Source organism: Gymnoscopelus braueri (assembly GCF_963280865.1).
Source record: "Gymnoscopelus braueri genome assembly, chromosome: 24".
NCBI lineage: Eukaryota > Metazoa > Chordata > Actinopteri > Myctophiformes > Myctophidae > Gymnoscopelus > Gymnoscopelus braueri.
In genome coordinates, this window is record NC_137626.1 from 2,179,086 (window position 1) to 2,203,957 (window position 24,872).

Genomic DNA, 24,872 nt, shown 5'->3' on the forward strand with positions numbered 1-24,872 from the left:
ATTGTCGCCATTGAGCTAATAGAGCCCTGCCTGCTTGCTCTGGGGAGAAATTAAATCTTGACCATCAAGTCAAAAAGTGTGTCAGATCCTGTGTCTAGGTGAGACATGACCTTTGACACCATCTTAATGTCTCAATAGAAGAGCAGGGAGACTAAATACAAACCACCACAATTATATAAGTTATATTGTATTAACCAGTGGTGTAAACTAACTAAGTACATTTAGTCAAGTACTGTAATTAAGTATTTTTTACTTTAATGGAGTATTTCCAATTTTCAGTACTTTTACTTCTACTCCACTACATCTCAGAGACAAATATTATACTTTTACTCCACTACAAGTATTTGAAAACTTAAGTTACTCTTTACTTTGCAGATATAAATTATTATATTATAAAACACACATTAACCACTTTAGCCATATTCTAAACCTAGGCTATTTGAAAATAGCCGATCTACAAGCTCGATGCGACGCGTTGTGAGCTTGTAGATCTGCTACTTTCAAACACTTGTACTTTTACTTTAGGTACTAAGTACATTTTGATACCAATACTTTTGTACTATTACTCAAGTAAATGTTTTATTCCAGAGAGACTTTTACTTGTAACAGAGGACTTCTACATTGCAATATTGATACCTTTACTTAAGTAAAACATTTGAGTACTTTTTCCACCACTGGGTTAAACTCTTTTTGATGCTTTATTAACTCATTTAGCTGGGGACCCTCCTGGAACCCCCTCATGGACCCCCTGGGCCAGGGGGGGTCCCCGGACCGCACTTTGAGAACCATTCCTTTACTCCCATCCATCTACAATATGGTAACACAGCGCCCCCCCTAGATGCTTCTGTGGCCGCAGGGCGGTACTGCAGGCCCCGTCCTGTCCGTCTGAAGCATGGGTCTGCGCTGTGATTCGCCGCCAACGGGTCGCCGGGACAACCAAAGCCCCAAGCGGCCAATGACAGCGCGAGCCACACCTGCCCCCCTCCCCCCGGGCTATGGGATGGTTAGAATCAAACCCCAGAGCACCTGTTGTTCTACGTCGGTACAGCATCCTTAAAAAAAACACTTTTTAATACATTTAAACACCTTTTTCTGAGGATAAAAACACGATAAACCGTTCAAACTATTATCTTATGGTTACATAAGACGTCTCCGCGCGTGTTTAGTCACTTTTAATAGTGTTTTAAAGGATGGATAAATTAAAGAAGGTTCTGAGAGGAGAGGATGCGGCCGGGAGCGACAACACGGACATCCTGGAGGTAAGAGACACACAGAGAGAGCATGCTAACGATGCTAAAGCTAACATGCTAACGATGCTAAAGCTAACATGCTAACGATGCTAAAGCTAACATTATAACGATGCCAAAGCTAACAGTGTAATGATACTAAAGCAAACATGCTAACGATGCTAAAGCTAACATGCTAACGATGCTAAAGCTACCATTTTAAATATGCCAAAGCCAACATGCTAACGATGCTAAAGCTAACATGCTAATGATGCTAAAGCTAACATGCTAATGGTGCTAAAGCTACCATTTTAACGATGCCAAAGCCAACATGCTAACGATGCTAAAGCTAACATGCTAACGATGCTAAAGCTAACATGCTAATGATGCTAAAGCTAACGACGTCACGGTGTTTCTTTTGAACTACTTTTGAAGTACTTTACTTTGTAACTTATTTAAAGACGAGGTGAGGACTGGGTGAGGACCTTCACACTTTAGGATCAGGCATTGAAAGTAGCCAGAAAACAATAGCCGATCTACAAGCTCACAACGCGTTGTGAGCTTGTAGATCTGCTATTTTTTTTTAGGTTTGTGAAATTCTGCTCAAGTTTTCCTCATCCAAGTAAAGTAAGGAAAACTCAATCCCCCTAAACCTAAACCTAACGTCTAAAGGTCTAAACCTAAACCTAAATCTGAACCTAAACCTAACGTCTAAAGGTCTAATCTTAAACTCCCGACATTAATTCCTTTTTCTAATTGTGAACTTATCTCTAAACATCTTTTTAAAACCACAAAACAACCATTTTTCCAGGAACATATGTTTCCTCACAATGTATTTCTCATATTTTACTATACTATACTTATATGCTACAGAGGGAAATTATGGGTGAAAAACTGTATTTATTTATATTTTTGTTCCGTAAACATGGGGCAAAGTTTTTACGCAATTACTTTTGTAATTTAAGCTGTAAATGCTCTGTTTAGACGACCACGCAGTCTCATGCTAAGGTTAGAACGTAATGTAGATTCTATAGCATGTTATATAGACCATTGGTTCTCAAAGTGGGGTCCGCGGGGACCCCCAGGGGTCTTTGAGGGGGTTCCAGGGGGTCCCCAGCCAAAGCGGTTAATCTAGCATCACAATCATTTGAACCACTTTAACCATTTATACGTTGGTTATTCAAAAATATCAGATCTACAAGCTCGCACATCTGCTGGCTTGTGCATCTGCTATTTTTGAAAATATCTTGAAAAATGTCTAAAATGTTTGGAAGCTTTTTGATCATTGTTGAATTCCTTAACACAAATCTCGTCTTCCGGGGGACCCTGGCACAAAATAAATTTCTGATGGGGGTCCACGACCAAATACATGTCAATCTGGGGGTCCCTGGCAAGAAAACATTTGAGAACTACTGATTTAGACAGGTTCATGTGTTCACCTGGCATCATCCTATAGTTTCAATGTACAGATTATTATTATTTAATATTGTCAAGACAACATACTACCAAAAAAAAAAGTTGCGAAAATAGCAGATCTACAAGCTCACAACGCGTCGCGCTGCGACGCGTTGTGAGCTTGTAGATCTGCTATTTTCACTAGTTTGGGTCCCGGGCAAACGTCTCATTTCTGCTTTGGGTCTCCACTCGAGATAAAAAGGTTTGGGAGCCACAGGTCTAGACTGATGCTAGGTTCTTTGTTTACCTGTGATCCTATAGTTTCCATGTACAGATTATTATGTTGATATTATATATTGTTTAGATCACACATGGGCCCCCACCTTCACTTAATGCAGGTTGATATCGGAATAATTCTACACATGCAAACATGACCCACTTTAATTAACTTACTTATGTTAACTGTAATCAAGTGCTTAAAGTTAACTTAAGAATAAGTAAATGCATTTAAAATTAAATAAAAATGTTACTTTTAAGGATTCCAATTCAAAAACAGCAAAAGGATTCCCCCCCAAAAAAGCAAGTAGCAGATCTACAAGCTCAAAACGCGTCACACTGCGACGCGTTTTGAGCTTGTAGATCTGCTGCTTTTGTGTGACATAGAATGGTGAAGTAGGGCATTAATTATGAAAAAAGTTAAAATACGGAGATAAGAGTTTTCTGTACAGCATAATGCAATGTGGCCCCTCTGGAGTGAGAGTGGAAATATAGTGACCCTCTGCATCATCTAAGTTTACTGAGACACTACACTGTCTCTCTACATTCTATGTATGTGTTTACCTTGTTTATTGTAGTGTTATTGTAGTGTAATATAAAAATATATATATATATGTCTAAAAAATTATCTGTACATTGAAACTGTAGGTTGCCAGCAGGTCAACAAACTAACATCCGTGTTTCTAAATAACATGCTATCTCTAAATGACATTTAAACCTTTGCATAAGACTTCAAATTCGGCCCGGACCCGACCCGACCCAACGTTTTCAGGGGCGGGCCGGCCGAAAATCTATGCTAATTGGTCGGGCCGGGCCGAGTCTCGGGTTCCGTGAAAAAAAAAAAAAAAAAAGTACCCCCAAAAAATATTTTTGGGGGTACCGTGTTATTAAAGTAAAACGGGCGACAATGGCCAAAACTCAATTTAAAATGTATTGATAATTTTCAGGTCTGTCAAGAACTCAAAAGACTGCATGGTCGTTAAGACTTAATAGCATCCAGGTCGCCTGAGGTTACCGTGTGAGCCCTACATCTGTGTGTGTTTTAAACACATAGAAACCAGCTCATCCGCACACAGCCTGCAGAAACACACACGACTTGTGTAGTTAGGTACGCTAGTAGCAGCAGTGTTGCCATGTCTGCTTATTGTAAGCCACTTTAGGCTTGTCTTTTCTCTGTGAAGTCATTTGGCGCAAGTATTGGTGGGTTGCTGTTTTTTTTTTGGGGGGGGGGGCTTGTTTCTAAAGTGTAGAGCTTATTTGGGCTTCTTTCAGTTCAATCACTTTAACACTTATATGCATTGGCTATTTGAAAATAGCTGATCTGCAAGCGCACAACACGCTTGCAGATCGGCTTTTTTCAAAGAAGTCCTGAAAGAAATCTGAAAAGAAATCTGGAATGTTTTTGAAACATTTTAACGACACATATCTTGTATGGGGGGGGGGGGGGGGGGCGGGGGCACACAATATTCTCAGATGGGGGTCCGTGGAAACACTGGTTTAAAACAACAGTAGAACAATAAAGTTTCTACTGACCGGGTGTTTTAGGATTGTTATCATAGACCTGGTCGCTTGTTTCTCTCGCAAAATCTGGCAACACGTGTGTACTTAATTCATCCTAGATACGTGTGTGTGTGTGTGTGTGTGTGTGTGTGTGTGTGTGTGTGTGTGTGTGTGTGTGTGTGTGTGTGTGTGTGTGTGTGTGTGTGTGTGTGTGTGTGTGTGTGTGTGTGTGTGTGTGTGTGTGTGTGTGTGTGTGTGTGTGTGTGTGTGTTCATCCCCAGGGGAAATTAAGGCCTTATATAATTATAAGCAACTCTAACCATCGTCACAAACAATGAAATAGACATTTAAAAAAACATTATAATAATAACATTGTAAAGGTGGTGTAAGTGATATTTTATGGTCTCTGGAACAAAACATTTGACAAATGTTCGCTTTGAAAAATATATATTCAAAGATTTGCACAAATGTTCACGCTTTTTCAAAAATAGCAGATCTACAAGCTCATAGATCATAGTGCGTCACTGAGTGCCGCGCTATGAGCTTGTAGATCTGCTATTTTTGAATAGCCAAAGAAATTAAAATGACAGACATGCGTTCCTGGATTGAATGGGTTAAATGTCACAATCGGTGGGCCACACCTAGCCTGGTAAACACCCCCTCCCTCCGGAAATCTCATGCATTGCATTGCATTTGGTTTCAGGAAGGAGGGTCTGGGATTGCTCACAGAGTAAAGCTGCCCGAACCGCTGCGCATACGAACCAATCAGCGGCTGCTAGGGGCGGGATCATCCAATCACCTGCCTAGTAGCTTGAAAAAATGAAACTCCGTCTGTCATCGATTCTGCGCCCGAAGTCTCAGATGCAAGTACGCTGCGAAACAAAATGTGTGTCGCAAGCTTCTTCCATTTGACGGAGTGAGGTTAGGCCACACCCCCACTGGGCACATCCAGACAATTACCATATTATAATGAGCGTCTGTCTGTCTGTCTGTCTGTCTGTCTGTCCTGTCTTTCTCTCAGGCAGCGAACCAGGCCTCCACGTTGTCCTGGGGAACCCGAGTCAAAGCCTTCGTCATCTGTTTTATACTGGGAGTCACTTTATCTATACTGGTAATATACCTGTCTGTCTGTCTGTCTGTCTGTTTTATACTGGGAGTCACTTTATCTATACTGGTAATATACCTGTCTGTCTGTCTGTCTGTCTGTCTGTCTGTCTGTCTGTTTTATACTGGGAGTCACTTTATCTATACTGGTAATATACCTGTCTGTCTGTCTGTCTGTCTGTCTGTCTGTTTTATACTGGGAGTCACCTTATCTATACTGGTAACCTGTCTGCCTGTCTCTCTGTCTATCTGCTTTATAGTGGTACACTACCTGTCTGTCTGCCTACCTCTATCAGCGTTATACTGGTACACTACCTGTCTGTCTGCATACCTGTCAATCTGCTTTATACTCAGGGGTGCACATAACTTTTTAGGTCTAGTACTCAGAATACCACCTGGAGATGTGACTTGGTGCGCACCAAATAAATAGTCCCGTCCCGTTTTGTCAACGGGGGGGGGGGGGATTCAGCACGGTGCCCACCGGGACAGTTTTGTCAACCGGGGGAAGACGATCTGCTTCCAAATGTTGCTGTTTTTCGCCTTTTTTTTCTCTCATGCCGTTTGGTCAACCCCCCAAGGTTGGTGCCCTGTGCTGCGCTGCTTTTATCCGCCAGATTGGGACGTTCACGGCATATTTTGCACCATTGCGGTGCGTTCATCATCGGTGACGAGTGCCTCTAACAGCCGCTGCTGGCTGCGTGCACGCAGCGAGGCAATGCGAGGCAACAATCACACAATCACGTGCAGCACGCGTCCCCTTCCCCTGCGCCTAATGGCTGTACATGGGGCCGACGTGTGCTTTAGCGCAGGGGTCTTCAACAGGGGGTCCGGGACCCCTAGGGGGTCCTCAGAGTTACTACAGGGGGTCCGCCAAATCTTTGTGTGATAAGACTTTTTATTTTACCTTAACCACCTGAACCCTAGCATCCCTATTTTGAGGAGAACTTTAGCCAAAAATAGCAGATCTACAAGCTCACAACGCCTCGCGATGCGAGGCGTTGTGAGCTTGTAGATCTGCTATTTTTGGCAAAGACGTATAGGTGTAGAGGGAAAAAAGAGCAGACCAAGTAAAAAAATTATACAATATAGAGGGGGTCCCTGCTTCATCTTGCTCTCAGTTAGCGGGTCCTTGGGCTGAAAACGTTGAAGACCCCTGCTTTAGCGTGATAGTGTGAGTGTGGCTTCAGGAAGTAAATTCCTAGCCTCGATCTCCAGGCTTGGAAATTCCTGTCCCAGCTGTTGGTACGCAAAAAGCGCCTCACGTCGTCTGATGTGCCGCGCATTATTTATTTTGGGTGCGCATGCGCACCAGCGCACCAGTTATGTGCACCCCTGTTTATACTGGTACACAACCTGTCTATCTGACTACCTGTCTATCTGCATACCTGTCTATCTGCCTGTCTTTTTCACAGTACCTGTCTGTCTGTCTTTCTGCCTGTCTGTCTGTTTCACAGTACCTGTCTTTCTGCCTGTCTGTCTCTTTCACACTGGAGTCACCCTGTCCATACCGGTACAGTACCTGTCTATCTGCTTCATACTGTACACTACCTGTCTATCTGCTTCATACTGTACACTACCTGTCTATCTGCTTCATACTGTACACTACCTGTCTATCTGCTGTCTGTTGCTATATTATTATATTATATAAACACAATGTGTAAAACACACTTTTTTAATATATATTACTCCTCCAAACATCACACACATCAGTACACAGTGGCCCTCATTTATCAACGCAGCGTATAAACCGGCGTATATTTTTCCATATATTCGGCCGTACACCAACGTCGAAGTCACATTTATCAACGAATCCTACACAGCTGATCCGAGCCTACATTTGGTCCCAGGCTTGATAAATGTCACGGCTGAAACCTAGCGTCATTTAAATAACACGCCCTTAAATATTCTCAAAACGCCCCGATTTTACGACATGAAGAAGAACCAGAATACGACCAAAGACATCAAAAGCCAATGAGAAAGAGTTTCCCCCGCCTGCCTCGCCACACACGCACACGCCCCCCCCCCCCCCCCCTCTCTCTCTCTCTCTCTCTCTCTCTCTCACACACACACACACACACACACACACACACGCCCGCCCAGCTGTGTTTTTCATGTATTGTAATCGTACCGTAGCGGTACAATCTTTGTCACGTAGGCTTGTAGCCTACATGAATGACATATTATGATACCAATCACATCGCCATGAATGGAATACGTTTGTATATTAATTTATTTAACCCATACCGAGCAGTGCACAAGCAGTCATGTAGGATATTCCCCGTGAGACTCGGACGGGCGGCAGTCATTCCGTCACCGTGCCGCCACATTAATAAGAGATTGGAGCGTCGGGTTTATATCCTTAACCCAGCCAGGTTGTAGTCTTCAAAACTCTCTATGACATAACTCCATAACATAGGACAAGCTACTGTAAGTTTGTACACCTCACTGTCCATGAAAAGATCGTCGGGAGTCCCGAAAATGCGCTCGCAGAAGCGCTGTATATTTTGAAAATAGCAGATCTACAAGCTCACAACGCGTCGCGATGCGACCCGTTTTTGAGCTTGCAGATCTGCTATTTTAAAATAGCCAATGACTGTTAAAGCAGTTTGTTTAAATTACTTTATAAAATGTGATATTTTCACAGGGATTATTTATTAGTGTAGATATACATTTAGGAGTGGATTATGTGTCCAGATGCCTGTCAGACAGTCAGACAATGCTTCTCCGCAGGTCTAGAATGGAATAAACGGGCGCAGCCAACGTCAGCGTATGGTAGGATGAAGCCCACGTCAGGATATATTGATAAATGCCGAAAGGTGCGGTGATCTCGCCGTACGCCCATTATTTGGGCTGCACCGCGTTGATAAATGAGGGCCAGTATCTCTAGTGTCATGTGATCAACACAGATCTGTCCCATTTGTCATGTTCCATCCTGATTGGCTAACATTGGCTTCCAAAGGGTGCAGGAGTGGCTCGTTTTGAACAGAATACCTGGAATCATGAATCATGAATCATGAAGTGTGATGGCGGTGAAACTTTGCACACACATTCCCACTAGGCCGAGGAACAAATGGTTTATTATTGTTATTAATAATATTAATAGTAATATCAATATTTGTATTCATATTACAGGGTACATGTATGTCATTATTGTTATTAATCATATTTATATTCATATTACAGGGTACATGTATGTTATTATTGTTATTAATCATATTTATATTCATATTACAGGGCTCATGTGTGTTGTTATTGTTATTAATCATGTTTATATTCATATTACAGGGCTCATGTGTGTTGTTATTGTTATTAATCATATTTATATTCATATTACAGGGCACATGTCTGTTATGGGTGCCGACTGTGGGTCTCGCCATCTTTGCTGCTTTTTATACTCTGGGAAACGTCTGTTCTCTGGCCAGGTAAAACATGTGTTTATGTGTATAGATATATAAATATATTTATTTAATATTTCTGTCGGGTGTCTGTTACTTTTCAGCATTCAAATGAAACAAAACAAAAGTATCAGATAGCAGTAAGACTTTCTATTTCTTTTTACATTTGAGATAACGAGCCACTTCTGGCTCCCGGCAGCCATCTTGGACGCCATCTTGAAAATGACTTTAGCTCAATACTGGTTTATTTATTTTGTTATGTGAAAAATTGCCAAGCTACACGCTCACATTGGGAGCTTGTAGATCGGCTATTTTTTGTGTGACAACGCAGTTTGATGAAGTAGAGCATTCATTTATGAGAAAATATATAAAGTCTGCATATGGAGATAAGCTTTAATTGGTTTAACTCTGCATTGGATCAATAGGAGATAGAAAACACTTTCTGTGTGGAGTGACGCTGCCCTCTCCTGGTAACATTGGAGTACTGCCACTGTTTTATAGACAGTTTGGTTTTATAATTTATTTCTCTCTCTCTTAATTTGGTGTTTATCCCATTTCTCAAGTTCTTGATTGGCAAGTGCCCCAGACTCTCTCTCTCTCTCTCTCTCTCTCTCTCTCTCTCTCTCTCTCTCTCTCTCTCTCTCTCTCTCTCTCTCTCTCTCTCTCTCTCTCTCTATATATATATATATATATATATATATATATATATATATATATATATATATATATATATATATATATCAGGGTCCCCACGGTCATGAAATTCCTGGAAATATTTTGAAATAAAAATTAAAAAAATCCAGTACTGGAAAAGGTTTGGAATTGATCAAAGGTCCTGGAATTTATCAAGGGTCCTGGAAAAATATTTGGCTATGCATTGTTTTTGGCTATTGATTTTGTTAACACAAAACATTTTCATAAACATGTATAACATTACATAAAATATGTAACATAAGTAGTTTTTCGCCGAACGGGCTGTGTGATTGCAGCCTAATGTATGTCTCAATTGTTAGGTTGCACTGCATAGGGTGCCAGGTTGGTCACGTGATAAAAATAACAGAGCTACAAGCTCACAACGTGCTGCAGCGTGATGAGTAGTTAGCTTGCAGAGCTGTTTGTTTGTCACGTGACACCAACCTGGCAACTTGTGCAGGTTGTGTGTTTGCTGTCCCAACAAACAATTGCGAGCAACATGTGAATAGTCGGTGAAGCGTAAACGAACGCAGTTAAAATATATCGGATGAACTAGTAGTATGATCCACAATGCCAGGGAAATGTTTGTTTAATAATTTGTGGCTTACAAATGAAAAGTTTAAAGACTGGGTAAAGCGAGAAGAGGACCCGAATAGAGCTGGCTGCAAGTTATGCCACAAATCTTAGCCGGATACTGTACTGATCCTAAAATAAATGGCACTTTAAGTTTACCACTCTTGATTTGTTTTACATAATTATGTTCATCCCTCCTCTGTCTGACAGTATCCTCTTGTTGAAAACTTAATAGGAAAAACATAGGAAAACCTACAACAAAAGTGTAATTTAAAACATCCTTGCATCCTTCATTACTTTTAAATTCATAAATGGGGCAAATGCAAGGCAATATTATTTAAAAAAAAAAAGTCATAAGGATGCCATAATGAGTCTTGTATTCCAGTGAGCTATGCCCTAATTTTGCACAAAATTTTGAATGGAATTGTACCATTCTATGCTTTATTTTTGCTACACTGCCTATTTTTGGGCATTGTACATAGGAGTAATAGACACATTATTGCGCTGAATGGTTGTTCAAAAAAAATGAATCTCCCGCAAAGATGAAGGTTTTATTGAAAGATCATGATCACACAGAATAGAGCAGTCCTCTCTCCATGTCCTCATAGGAGCCACAGGGCCTCCTGGGCTCTCTCCATAGACCATATTCACACGGCGGCCATATTGGAATTTAACATTGAAAGTGCCGCCACCCGGGGTGGCTACTTTCATTGACTTCATAGAAACATGGCCGCCGTGTGAATATGGTCTATGGCCTCACAGGAGCCATAGGGCCTCCTGGGCTCTCTCCATGGCCTCACAGGAGCCACAGCTTAAGCGGCAACGGGACGCGCGCGTGTACGTGTGTGTGTGTGTGTGTGTGTGTGTGTGTGTGTGTGTGTGTGTGTGTGTGTGTGACGGGATGCACACGCATGTCTGTTGGAACTGTTGCAGGTACCAACAGTACCAACATCCCTGATATACTGTCTGTATATCAGTATATATATCATTATGTATATGATATGCTATCTGTGCACAGTGCATAACCCAAACTGCATATACTCTGGGTGCTCATATCCCCCGACCGGTATGGACTAGTATCCATAATAATACATTTTTCCTTAAAAAACCTGCACTATCCACATGTTTGACACACAGATTCATATTCTTTTGCTAAATAGCTAAATCATGAACCAGTATCGTCCAAATACAATTAAATGGAATATAAATGAGATTCTGAAATGACAATACGTGATGATACCAGTATGTGTGTTGTGTTCCAGTACTATCAACCATCATCATAATAATATTATGTTACAGTACTATCTTCTTAATGGGACCAGTCAACCAGGTGAAGAGGATGTGTGCGAAAGAGAGAGCTCTGGCTACCGCCGTCATGCTGGTTAGTACACACACACACACACACACACACACACACACACACACACACACACACACACACACACACACACACACACACACACACACATTTTAACAATGTATTTATGTCCACACAAGGGAATTTGCATACAAGGACACAGATATTACAGGTGCAGCAGTGTTTCCCTGTAGCCAGAAGCTGAAGGTGTGGGAAATATGCATTTTGAGAACCCAACATTTTTCGGCGTGCATCTATAGAGTAACAGAAGTCCTGACGTCACTCGTTCATCCCCTGGTTCGTAAAGTAATGTCTCTATGGAGAATAACATTGGGTCATCTTAGAATCGTCTCATATAAGAATTGTGGTCCAAAAATGTCTCGCCGATATTGTCAGGGAGGTTCTGTATCGTTTATGATAGTCAGTCACTTATATTTGATACAGTCTGTTTCTGGAAATAATCTAACTAATTCGGCGGAAGTAACATTATCGTCAGTTGATGCTTCATATCCATAAGAGTCAAACCAACAGGTCATTTGTTCATTTTTGGAACACAGTTCTTATTTGACGTGATATTAAACACGTCTATGGGGATTCAGAATGGGGGTGGAAAACCGCGAACCAGGTAGGATGTGTAAATTACGTCAGACTTCGGTGCTCTATAGGATGCCCGCACGACGATTTTTGGGGGGTTCTCAAAATGCATATTTGTGCTCAAACACAAAGACTTATATAGTACATGTGCACAGTAATGAGCAGGAAAATATCTGTATAGTTTACATATGAATTGTCTCCAGATTTAGGAAAATATACTTTTATTAGACCAAGTAGTAATAGACAAACTGTCATACATAACAAAAAAGACAGTGGTGGAGGAAATACTCACACTTCTTACTTCTAACACATTACCTGCCATTCACGGTTATATCCGTGAATTCAAATCCAACCGTAAGAGTAAATACCTCCAAAAGGTTAGCGACACCCACAGTCACAATACCAGAGGGAGCGTTAACAACAATTTGGTACCACCCACCCATAAATCAAACATGGGCAAATTCTCCTTCTACAGCACTGCCACCCAGGATTGGAATAGCCTAACTCCATCCCTCAAAAAATGCAGTTCGCTGGGCTCATTTAAAAGAGCCTTAAAAAATCACCTTTCAGGAGGTCAAAGGAGGAGGTAGTACCATTTTTCCCGTTAGACAGCAGACCCCCCCCCCCTGTTCTTGTACATATTTTTTTTCCCCCTCCTTTTTATTTTTTTGTTGTACATAGTGTAAATTTTTTTGGCTGTTTATTTTGTAATGATATTTGAACTGTGGTGCCACTATATATGCCTATGAATTGAATACCAAGGCCCTCATTGGAAACAAGTCCGCAAGGACTTTTATGAACGGACCTGTTAGACAAAGTATTTTAAATGTAACTGTGCTGTTTTACATTTTTTGCCTAATAAAATATTCAATCAATTCAATCAATCAAAACCGTTATCTGACAATCTCAAATATGTCTGTGATTTTTGCAGAAAAAAAATTGCAGAAAAAAATCATACTGGATTTAAGGGGTGGCGGCCCGCCACTGCTTAATGCATATAGGGGAAACACTGGGTGCACGGCCCGCAGCCTGCAGGGCCCTGTGAGAATGATAGACAGTTTAGACACTGTAGTTATAGCAGAAACAGACTGTTGGAAAGGCTGTGCTGTGCCCTGTGTCTGTGCAGTGTGACTGTCAGCGCCGCTCGTGCTGGCGGTGGCACGTGCACCGAACGCACGTGCGGTGCGCGTTCATTCGCTGGGCGCGCCAACGCACCCGATATTGTCCGATTGATGTTGAGGGGGGGGGGGGCTTTGATTTTGTGTTGTTCCACGGCCCTGAGGGGTCTTAATGCGGCCCTGAGGGGTCTTAATGCGGCCCTGAGGGGTCTTAACCCATTGAGACCTGAAGCGATTCTACATGTCTCCTAAATCTCAACAGTATTCTGAAAAACCTATGTTTCTATATAAAGAATTATACGTATTTGGCCGCGGACCCCCATCAAAATATTTTGTTCCATGGACCCCCATCAAAATATTTTGTTCCATGGACCCCCATCAAAATATTTTGTTCCAGGGACCCCCAGAAGCAACGATTTGAGTTAAAAATGTTCGCTTTAAATATATATATATTCAAAGATTTGCACACATTTTCACGATTTTTCAAAAATAGCAGATCTACAAGCTTGTAGCGCGGCACTCGGTGCCGCGCTATGAGCTTGTAGATCTGCTATTTTTGAATAGCCCAAAGTGTAAAATGCTTTTTAGCGCAAATCTAAAAAATGACACAGTTCCAGGTCTTAATGGGTTAATGCGGCCCTGAGGGGTCTTAATGCGGCCCTGAGGGGTCTTAATGCGGCCCTGAGGGGTCTTAATGCGGCCCTGAGGGGTCTTAATACGGCCCTGAGGGGTCTTAATGCGGCCCTGAGGGGTCTTAATACGGCCCTGAGGGGTCTTAATGCGGCCCTGAGGGGTCTTAATACGCCCCTGAGGGGTCTTAATGCGGCCCTGAGGAGTCTTAATGCGGCCCTGAGCGGTCTTAATACGCCCCTGAGGGGTCTTAATGCGGCCCTGAGGGGTCTTAATGCGGCCCTGATGGGTCTTAATACGGCCCTGAGGGGTCTTAATGCGGCCCTGAGGGGTCTTAATACGCCCCTGAGGGGTCTTAATGCGGCCCTGAGGAGTCTTAATGCGGCCCTGAGCGGTCTTAATACGCCCCTGAGGGGTCTTAATGCGGCCCTGAGGGGTCTTAATGCGGCCCTGAGGGGTCTTAATACGGCCCTGAGGGGTCTTAATGCGGCCCTGAGGGGTCTTAATACGCCCCTGAGGGGTCTTAATGCGGCCCTGAGGAGTCTTAATGCGGCCCTGAGCGGTCTTAATACGCCCCTGAGGGGTCTTAATGCGGGCCTGAGGGGTCTTAATGCGGGCCTGAGGGGTCTTAATGCGGCCCTGTGGGTGCAGAAAGGTCAGGGATACTGTCCCCTATCCTCATGAAACAACCAGCATGTCCCCCAGCCCCTCCCTGGGTCACAGGCAGCAGCGTCTCCTCCAATCACAGCAGAGACAGCTCAACACACCCTGCCAGCCCTCCTGCCTCGTTTCTGGGCGTCACACGTTGTGGACACGCCCCTCTTAACCAGTGTTAACTAAAGTAACTAAGTACTGTACTTGAGTGCAATTTTGAGGTATTTGTTCTTTACTTGAGTATTTCCAATTTCCCAATACTTTTACTTCTACTCCACTACATCTCGCATCCAAATATTGTACTTTTTACTCCACTACAATTATTTGAAAACTTTAGTTACTAGTTACTTTGTAGATTTTGATTATTATTACAAAACATACATTAACCTCTTCAGCCCTATATACATTTAGGCCATTTGAAAATTGCAGATCTACAAGCTCACAACGCGTCGCGATGCGACGCGTTGTGAGCTTGTAGATCGGCTATTTTCAAAAGATTTTTATACATTAGAAAACATGAAATGGGACATTCTGCATAATCAGTACTTTTACTTTTGGTACATTTTGATGCCAATACTTTAGTACATTTTGAATTCCAGATTTTTATTTGTAACAGAGTATGTCTACGTTGCAGTATTGATACTTTTACTGAAGTAAACAAATTGAGTACTTTTTTACCACCACTGCTCTTAACCCTTTACGACCGGGAACGTATCTGTGTGTCATTTTAAGATTTATTTGGCTGTTCAAAAATAGCAGATCTTCAAGCTCATCGCTGAAATCTGCTATTTTTGAAAAATCGTGAAAATCTGTGCAAATCTTTGAATATATATATATTTTTAAAGCGAACATTTGTAACTCAAATCTTTGCGTCTGGGGGGATTCTACAAATGTTTTCTAAATTCTAACAGTTTAAAAAAAAAACGTACGTTGCTATAATCAGTGGTTCTCAATTTGTTTCATGTGAAGGACCCCCAACATGTTATTTGGCCACATACCCCCATATGTTGTTCCAAGGACCCCCATCTCAACATATGTTGTTCCAAGGACCCCCCAGAAGCAAAGATTTGAGTTTAAAATGTTCGCTTAAAAAATAAGCGAACATTTTCAAGATTTCAAGATTTTTCAAAAATAGCAGATCTACAAGCTCCGTGCCGCGCTATGAGCTTGTAGATCTGCTATTTTTGAATCTTAAAATGACACACGCGCTGCTGCCCAGGCCGGACCACCAGAGGAAACAGAGTTCCCAGCCGCCCCCCGGTGTCAAAGCGCTCTCCGTAGCGTAGCTGCTCCCGTCGTTGTTCTGACAGCGGACGGACGGACGGACGGACGGACGGACGGACGGACGGACGGACGCGCCGCTAGAAGGCCGCCGGGTCCACAACCTCTCCTCCCGCTAGCTGCTCACGTGAGGCGGAGGGGGAGGGGCAGCGTGGGCTGTCGGGCAGTGGTGTCATGGAGGCCACGCGGAGTAGGACGGCGCGTGGCCGGTAGATTATTTTTCACGCGCAAGGCACGGCACGGTACAGTGCACGCACGTGCACTGTCGGGCGGCCACAGTCGAAGAAGAGAAAGATTCCTAGACCCACTGGCTAGGATTGACTATGTTGCTGACATGGAACCATGATATCAGGACACAAACTTTGGACATTACATTACATTACATTACATTACATTACATTACATTACAGTCATTTAGCAGACATTACATTACATTACATTACAGTCATTTAGCAGACATTACATTACATTACATTACATTACAGTCATTTAGCAGACATTACATTACATTACATTACATTACAGTCATTTAGCAGACATTACATTACATTACATTACAGTCATTTAGCAGACATTACATTACATTACATTACATTACATTACATTACAGTCATTTAGCAGACATTACATTACATTACAGTCATTTAGCAGACATTACATTACATTACATTACATTACATTACAGTCATTTAGCAGACATTACATTACATTACATTACATTACAGTCATTTAGCAGACATTACATTACATTACATTACATTACAGTCATTTAGCAGACATTACATTACATTACATTACATTACATTACAGTCATTTAGCAGACATTACATTACATTACATTACATTACAGTCATTTAGCAGACATTACATTACATTACATTACATTACAGTCATTTAGCAGACATTACATTACATTACATTACATTACATTACAGTCATTTAGCAGACATTACATTACATTACATTACATTACAGTCATTTAGCAGACATTACATTACATTACATTACATTACATTACATTACAGTCATTTAGCAGACATTACAATACATTACATTACAGTCATTTAGCAGACATTACATTACATTACATTACAGTCATTTAGCAGACATTACATTACATTACATTACATTAGTCATTTAGCAGACATTACATTACATTACATTACATTACAGTCATTTAGCAGACATTACATTACATTACATTACATTACATTACATTACATTACAGTCATTTAGCAGACATTACATTACATTACATTACATTACATTACATTACATTACATTACATTACAGTCATTTAGCAGACATTACATTACATTACATTACATTACATTACAGTCATTTAGCAGACATTACATTACATTACATTACATTACATTACATTACAGTCATTTAGCAGACATTACATTACATTACATTACAGTCATTTAGCAGACATTACATTACATTACATTACATTACATTACAGTCATTTAGCAGACATTACATTACATTACATTACATTACATTACAGTCATTTAGCAGACATTACATTACATTACATTACAGTCATTTAGCAGACATTACATTACATTACATTACATTACATTACATTACATTACAGTCATTTAGCAGACGCTTTTATCCAAAGAGACTTACAATAAGTGCATTCAACATAGGTAGGAAACGAAAACTACTAATCACCAGAAGTCTTCAGTGCATTTCCTGCAAAAACAAGCAACCAAGAGTATACCTAGCGCTAAGGTAAAAGTGCAATATATCAGCTACCTATTTTCCTTAAACAGATGAGACAACAATAGCTAAATCAAATGAGCATGAGCTAAAACAAATAAGTGTATCCGCGAAACAAGATCCAATAAAACAATACAACAATAACACAAGCGTTCGTACAACTAGTTAACAAGTAGGCCAATTTAACTGGACACAATAATGCCATAATTTGCAGTCTGAGACGGTCAGCCGTCACAGGGAGAGCTCCGCCTCCAACCAAATGGCCTGCGACCTATGACCTTGAGATCGTCGATCCTCAAGCACTCCACAAAGAGTTTGTCTCATACGTTCATAGTTATTAATCCATATTAAACAAGTGGTTCTTACGTGTCTTACTGTGTAAGCTTGCTGTAATATTTGTAACATTCAAGCGTGATTAAGTACAACTGTTTATCATACTCTCACTTATGCTATTATTATTATTATTCATTATTCATTATATTTCCAATATATTTCTAAATAGGAACCAGATGTGTGACACTAAGTTACGGTGGGAGAATATCGATAATATAATGAATACATCCTTGTAAGACAATCAACTTTAGGTTGAGTTAATAAGTTGTTGTTGTGGGTTCAGATTCCCCTCCCCCCCTCTCTTTCTAAACATACCTTCCTGTGTTTCAGCCAATCACAGGGAGAGGATTGGGTTTCACATGGTATTTAGGATGGACAATAAATGACCATCTCCTTGTGACCAAGACCCAGTCCAGTCTGGTTTTATCTATGTCTGAATGCCAGTATACATATGTTTGCATACAGAACTATGCCAAAACCCTCCCCTTCTCTTGTCTTAGTGTCAGTTAGGTGTATTCTTGTTTTGTTCAATTTGAATGGGAACTACAAGATTCATTGACATTTTCAAGTCATTAAATATTGCGTTCATCTGCTGCAAAGGAATCAAAGTTGTGCCTTTCAGCACAACAGTGGAAAGTGGAAAGTCGAGAGAGAAAGTATCACATACAATCTCTCTTTCGTGAAGAATTTAGATTCTAAAGAAGAATAAAAGACGGCTGTTGCTATTTTTTTGAAAAATTGTGAAAAATGTTTGCAAATCTTTAGTTTGAATATATATATATATACTTTTTTAAAGCGAAAGTTTGTAACTCAAATCTTTGCTTCTAGGGGTTTTACAAATGTCTTCTAAATCCTAACAGTTCTTTTTTCCTAAAGTTTTTAATTTATTTTACTTTTGTTGCTATATTATCAATGGTTTTCAAACCTTTTTCATGTCAACAATATTTTGTTCCAGGGACCCCCAGAAGCAAAGATTTGAGTTAAAGATGTATATAAAAGATTTGCACAAATGTTCACGATTTTTCAACAAAAAAAAAAGCAGATCTACAAGCTTGAGCTTGTAGATCTGCTATTTTTGAATAGCCCAAAGAAATATAAAAATGACACAAATGATGCTTTCCCGGTCTTAAAGGGTTAACTACTGTCTCTGTTTCTTTTCAGCCCTCAGCTACCTCCCCCTCTTTCTATCTCTTTACCTCCCCCTCTTTCTATCTCTTTCTATCTCTTTCTATCTCTTTCTGTCTCTTTCTATCTCTTTCTATCTCTTTCTATCTCTTTCTGTCTAGGAGCTTCACAACAATTAATATACCATATTTATTACATCCTGTACGGCTGCATTGGAACATTAATATTTCCTATGACTTATGCCTTTGAGTTAATAAACTTCCTTGATTAGAAATAAAACCTGTTTGTCTTTTGTATTATTGTTGGATGACCTATGACCCTGCCTCAGAGTGTATGAGACTGATCTGTATTAAACTGGTGATATATCATTTCATTGATATTCATGACATGTAATGATAATTAATCACTAAACTACCCCTATACACACACTACACCAGGGGTTCTCAACCAGTGGTCCGGGGACCCCCAGGGGTACTTGAGGGGGTCCCAGGGGGTCCCCAGCCAAATGAATAGTTAGGAACCAAATTGAGCCTTATGTTCATGTAACTCTGAGAGTGTACAAATGGAACCAAATGGACCCTAACGGGTCCATTTGGTTCCATTTGTACACTCTCAGAGTTACATGAACACTAATGATGATGATGATACAGTGTAGATTGGGACCCCCAAGGAATCAGTCCCTGGCATATCTTTTCAAATGGGGGTCCGTGTGTCAATTTGGGGGTCCTTGACGCGAAAAAGGTTGAAAACCACTGCACTACACAACTACATATCATTTTGGGGGTCCTTGACATGAAAGAGTTTGAGAACCACATATTTTAGAAGGAATTTGTGGAATGGGCCTCATGTCTTAATGTCTTAATACTTTACACTGGTTACATATTTATAAAATCCACAGAACCATTAAAAACATATATATAATAACACATGGCAAAGGAGCCGATGTACAAGCTGAGTCTTGCACATTGTGAGCTTGTAGATCGGTTATTGTGCTATCTTTGAGTGACACTGTAGTATAAGTAAGCATTCATTTATGAATAAAATATAATAAAATGTGTATATGTATGTTTTCTGCCCGACAACAACGATAAACTATGAATGTGTCTTTAACAGATCTGTCTGGTGCTGACCCTGTGTGCTGCTTTCTGGGTGAGACGCACACGCACGTACGCACGCACGCACGCACACACTAACACACACACACACGCACGCACGCACACACACATACATATAGCATTATAGCATGCACACGCTATTGTTATTGATATTATTATTCATTGTTATGATCATTGTGTGTGTGTCTAGTGGAAGAAGAATGGTCTGGCTCTGCTGTTCTGTGTTCTACAATTCCTGGCTTTTACCTGGTAAGATACACACACACACACACACACACACACACACACACACACACACACACACACACACACACACACACAGGCTCTGTTCAGCGAACTCTAGCTGTCGTCCTATGATGAGAAAGCGTTGGTTTGGGACCCCAGGAAGTCCAGGATTCTGATTGGACGGTTCCCACCGTCATTCACTTCCTGGAAATATTTAGAAATTAGAAAAAACAGTTTTTTTAAAGCCTGGAAAAGCTTTGGTATCAAAATGTTTCGGAAAATGTTTGGATTTTTTGGCTATAGATTTTTCTCTTCCCATCCTACTTGTGATTGGTCGAGCGCTATCCAATCGGCGATGGCGTGCCTACGTACCAGGTGACGTCCTGACGTCAGGCTCCACCTGGTAGACGGCCGTACTGACCAAGCAGCGTTGCCAGATTTTTGCGAGAGAAATAAGCAACCAGGTGCTCGGGGTGGAGCGGTGCTAAATTGACGGCCCACCAATGGTGCGTCCGGCTTTGTGGAGCGTCTATATCAGGGGTGATGCAACGTTGATGATGTAGAGGTCACTATATTTACACTCTCACTCCAGAGGAACATATTACATATACTGTACAGAAACCTCTTATCTCTGTAGTTTAACGTTTTTGTGAATTAATGCCGTACTTCGCCATTCTATGTCACACAAAAGTAGCAAAAATAGCAGAGCTCAAAGAAAACCCTGAATGAATAAAAAAATGAATAATGAATAATGTTAAAGATTAATAATAATAATAATAGTTTTGACCAAATATCTTTGATGTCATGTGATGTAATGTGTGTGTCTGTGACATCAACAGGTATGGACTGTCTTACATTCCTTTTGCAAGGTAACACACACACACACACACACACACACACACACACACACACACACACACACACACACACACACACACACACACACACACACACACACACACTCACACACACACACACTCACACTCACACTCACACTCACACACACACTCACATTATTGTGTAACTGTTTTGGAACTGTTTTCTGAAAACGTAACTCATGAGAACAGGTTTTGTCAGAGACAAAAGAAAACTGTAGAAAATCTGTAAATCTGTCTGTAGAAAATAACTACTAAATATAGAATGTATTTGAAAGCTACATTCATTTATTTTAGAAGTGTTAAATAGCTCTATAACAGGGGTCTCTCTCTCTCTCCTGATTGGGTGAAATTGGCATTTCTGTGTATTAAAGAGCTGGAGAGACGAGGAGAGACCCCTGTTACTGAACAAACACTATAGCAGGGGTCTTCAACGTGTTCAGCCCAAGGACCCCTTAGCAGAGAGAGAGAGATGAAGCAGGGACCCCCACTTCATATTGTATGAATATTAATTGTGCTGCAGATTCAACTTTTTCATAGACTTGTGGAGCGTTGTGTTGCATTCATGTTAATGTGTATTTTCAGAGCGTTTTACCACTTAAACCCTCAATACTTAGAACACTTCTGCTCCCCCCCCCCACACCAAACCTTTGTCAAAAATAGCCGATCTACAAGTTTACACAACGCCGAGGCATTGTGAGCTTGTAGATCGGCTATGTTTGGCTAATGTTCAGAAAAGTCATGCTTTATAAGGGTTCAAGTGGTTCATGTAAAAAAAAAGATCATATCACACAAAGATTTGGCGGACCCCCTGTAGTAACTCTGAGGACCCCCTAGGGGTCCCGGACCCCCTGTTGAAGACCCCTGCTCTTTAGCAATGATTACTATCACAATATAGAGCTATTTAACACTGTTACTGAACAAACACTCTATAGTAATGATTACTATCACAATATAGAGCTATTTAACACTGTTACTGAACAAACACTATAGTAATGATTACTATCACAATATAGAGCTATTTAACACTGTTACTGAACAAACACTCTATAGTAATGATTACTATCACAATATAGAGCTATTTAACTAAATGAATGGTTGTTTTAACTAATAAATATCACTTGCTGCACTTTTAATGACAATTCTTTAAAACTATGAATATTCTGTCTGTCTTTCAGGGACGCTGTCATCAAAATGTTTTCACTCTGCCTTTAAAGTTGGTTGCCTTCTGCACACACACACACACACACACACACACACACACACACACACACACACACACACACACACACACACACAGTTTTATAAGGATATATGCATTGGTCGTCATTTCACTTTTATCATCTTGTTCATGATAATCAATCGTAACAATGTATCTATTATTATTATTTTATTTTTTAAATGTTTTTTCTGTAAAGTTATTCTTTGTGGGACTTGTACTGGGAGCTGACCAGTACAACCACAGCCTGTTACTGTTGTACTGGGAGCTGACCAGTACAACCACAGTCTGATACTGTTGTACTGGGAGCTGACCGGTACAACCACAGTCTGATACTGTTGTACTGGGAGCTGACCAGTACAACCACAGTCTGATACTGTTGTACTGGGAGCTGACCAGTACAACCACAGTCTGATACTGTTGTACTGGGAGCTGACCGGTACAACCACAGTCTGATACTGTTGTACTGGGAGCTGACCGGTACAACCACAGTCTGATACTGTTGTACTGGGAGCTGACCAGTACAACCACAGCCTGATACTGTTGTACTGGGAGCTGACCAGTACAACCACAGTCTGATACTGTTGTACTGGGAGCTGACCGGTACAACCACAGTCTGATACTGTTGTACTGGGAGCTGACCAGTACAACCACAGTGTGATACTGTTGTACTGGGAGCTGACCAGTACAACCACAGTGGGGACGGCGTGTCTTCCTAAATGAAGGGTCCATGTCCATAGAAAGCGTCTTTGAGCTGGCAGCGTCAGGCTGCCATGTATTTCTATGGTAAAGTAAAGACCAGTGTGTAATTTCGTCGACTAAAACTATGACGAAAAATGTTGGTCGACTAGCTTTTATCACTGAGGAAAACTCAACCAAAACTCAATACAAAGTAAGCTGTGATGACTCAAACTATGACTAAATATATGACATAAAAACTAGACTAACATGTTGGCGAGGGACTAGTGGAGAAGAAGATATCCAGTAGAAGTCATTTTATGCTTGGTTGTGTGCGGGTGTTGCACTCCGAAAATAGACGATCTACAAGCTCACAACTTGTGAGCTTGTAGATCGGCTATTATCGGTAGCTGGTCTACAAATCGGCCATTACGACGCCATCAAGGCACCGCCGAAATACATTTTAGTCGACTTAATCAACTGTAGATTTAGTCCACTAACTCAAACTAGTCTAAAACTATATAAACTACTATTTCAGAAACATACTATATACTATGTGGAATTGTATTCAAAAGAATATGACTAAATTACTACAAGTTAATTTAAATTAACACTGATCAGAAACACACTATCTGTGGACACAGCCCCTTAAGCATCCCTTGTTTCATTTCATTTCAGTTTTTTAATGTGAAATACTGAAACATTTCATTTGTAAGGGTTTAATATTGGTTTTAAATCACTGAAACATTTCATTTGTAAGGGTTTAATATTGGTTTTAAATCACTGAAACATTTCAGTTCAACATTCACTGTTTGTCTCTCTCGTCTGTCTTTCACCATTATACACTGGTTTCCTGTTTGAAGTCACTGGTTTCCTGTTTGAAGTCACTGGTTTCCTGTTTGAAGTCACTGGTTTCCTGTTTGAAGTCACTGGTTTCCTGTTTGAAGTCACTGGTTTCCTGTTTACACACACTGGTTTCCTGTTTGAGTCACTGGTTTCCTGTCTGAAGTCACTGGTTTCCTGTTTGAAGTCACTGGTCACTTTAGTGGTTCTCAAAGTGTGGTCCGGGGACCCCCAGAGGTCCTTGAGGCAGTTCCAGGGGGTCCCCAGGTAAATGATGGATAGTCAGGGTCCATTTGGTTCCATTTTTACACTTTAACAGTTATTGGTGTCCATGGTCCCTATACTGGCACAACATATTTTTAGATGGGGGGGGGGGGGGGGGGGTCCGCGGCCAAATACATATTAAACCCATTAACTGCCAGAGGTATTTTCATATTTTTTTGGCCAGTGCCAGAGATTTTTCATTGAAAAAAAAAAAGTACTCAGGAGCCGAGATACAGAATTTTTAAGTTTTAAGTTAACAAGGAAGTGGAAAGGAGTCTAGATCTTTGAAAAGACTTGGGTCAAATTGAGAAAATATATATATATATATATTTTTTAGTTCACGTAGATCTACGCGACTGGCATGTGGCGGCTTTAAATAGGTTCGCGTAGATCTACGTGATTGGCAGTCTTAATGTGGGGGTCCTTGACATGAAGAAGCTTGAGAACCACTGGATTATTAGAGTAATGGTGTTTTTATTATTTTTTAACTATTAAAACCTGTGAGATCGATTCTATAAAATGTCTTCTAAATCCTAACAGTTTTCTGAAAACAACATATGTTTGTGTATCAGTGGTTCTCAAACTGATATACAATCAGTATCTTTTGCACGTGGCCGCGGACCCCCATCTAAAAATATTTAGTTCCAGAGACCACTCCCCCCCCAGAA

At 40.8% G+C, this 24,872-nt stretch overlaps 1 protein-coding gene across 1 annotated transcript; it reads left to right on the forward strand.

The window, feature by feature from the left end:
• The first annotated feature begins 1,024 nt into the window (after window positions 1–1,024).
• Window positions 1,025–23,124, forward strand: LOC308080671 (vesicle transport protein SFT2B-like). Its single transcript, XM_080422592.1, has 8 exons — window positions 1,025–1,259; window positions 5,419–5,508; window positions 8,838–8,923; window positions 11,462–11,543; window positions 20,099–20,134; window positions 20,291–20,349; window positions 21,165–21,194; window positions 22,379–23,124. The coding sequence occupies exons 1-8, from the start codon at window positions 1,191–1,193 to the stop codon at window positions 22,413–22,415; spliced, it is 489 nt and encodes a 162-aa protein (XP_080278718.1). The 5' UTR covers window positions 1,025–1,190; the 3' UTR covers window positions 22,416–23,124.
• Window positions 23,125–24,872: the final 1,748 nt, after the last annotated feature.

Excerpts from the sequence above, each read along its gene's own strand:
- LOC308080671 (XM_080422592.1), top strand. The coding sequence starts at position 1,191 with ATGGATAAATTAAAGAAGGTTCTGAGAGGAGAGGATGCGGCCGGGAGC. Across the intron at positions 20,350-21,164 it reads CAATTCCTGGCTTTTACCTG|GTATGGACTGTCTTACATTC; the intron begins GTAAGATACACA and ends TGACATCAACAG. Across the intron at positions 21,195-22,378 it reads TCTTACATTCCTTTTGCAAG|GGACGCTGTCATCAAAATGT; the intron begins GTAACACACACA and ends TCTGTCTTTCAG.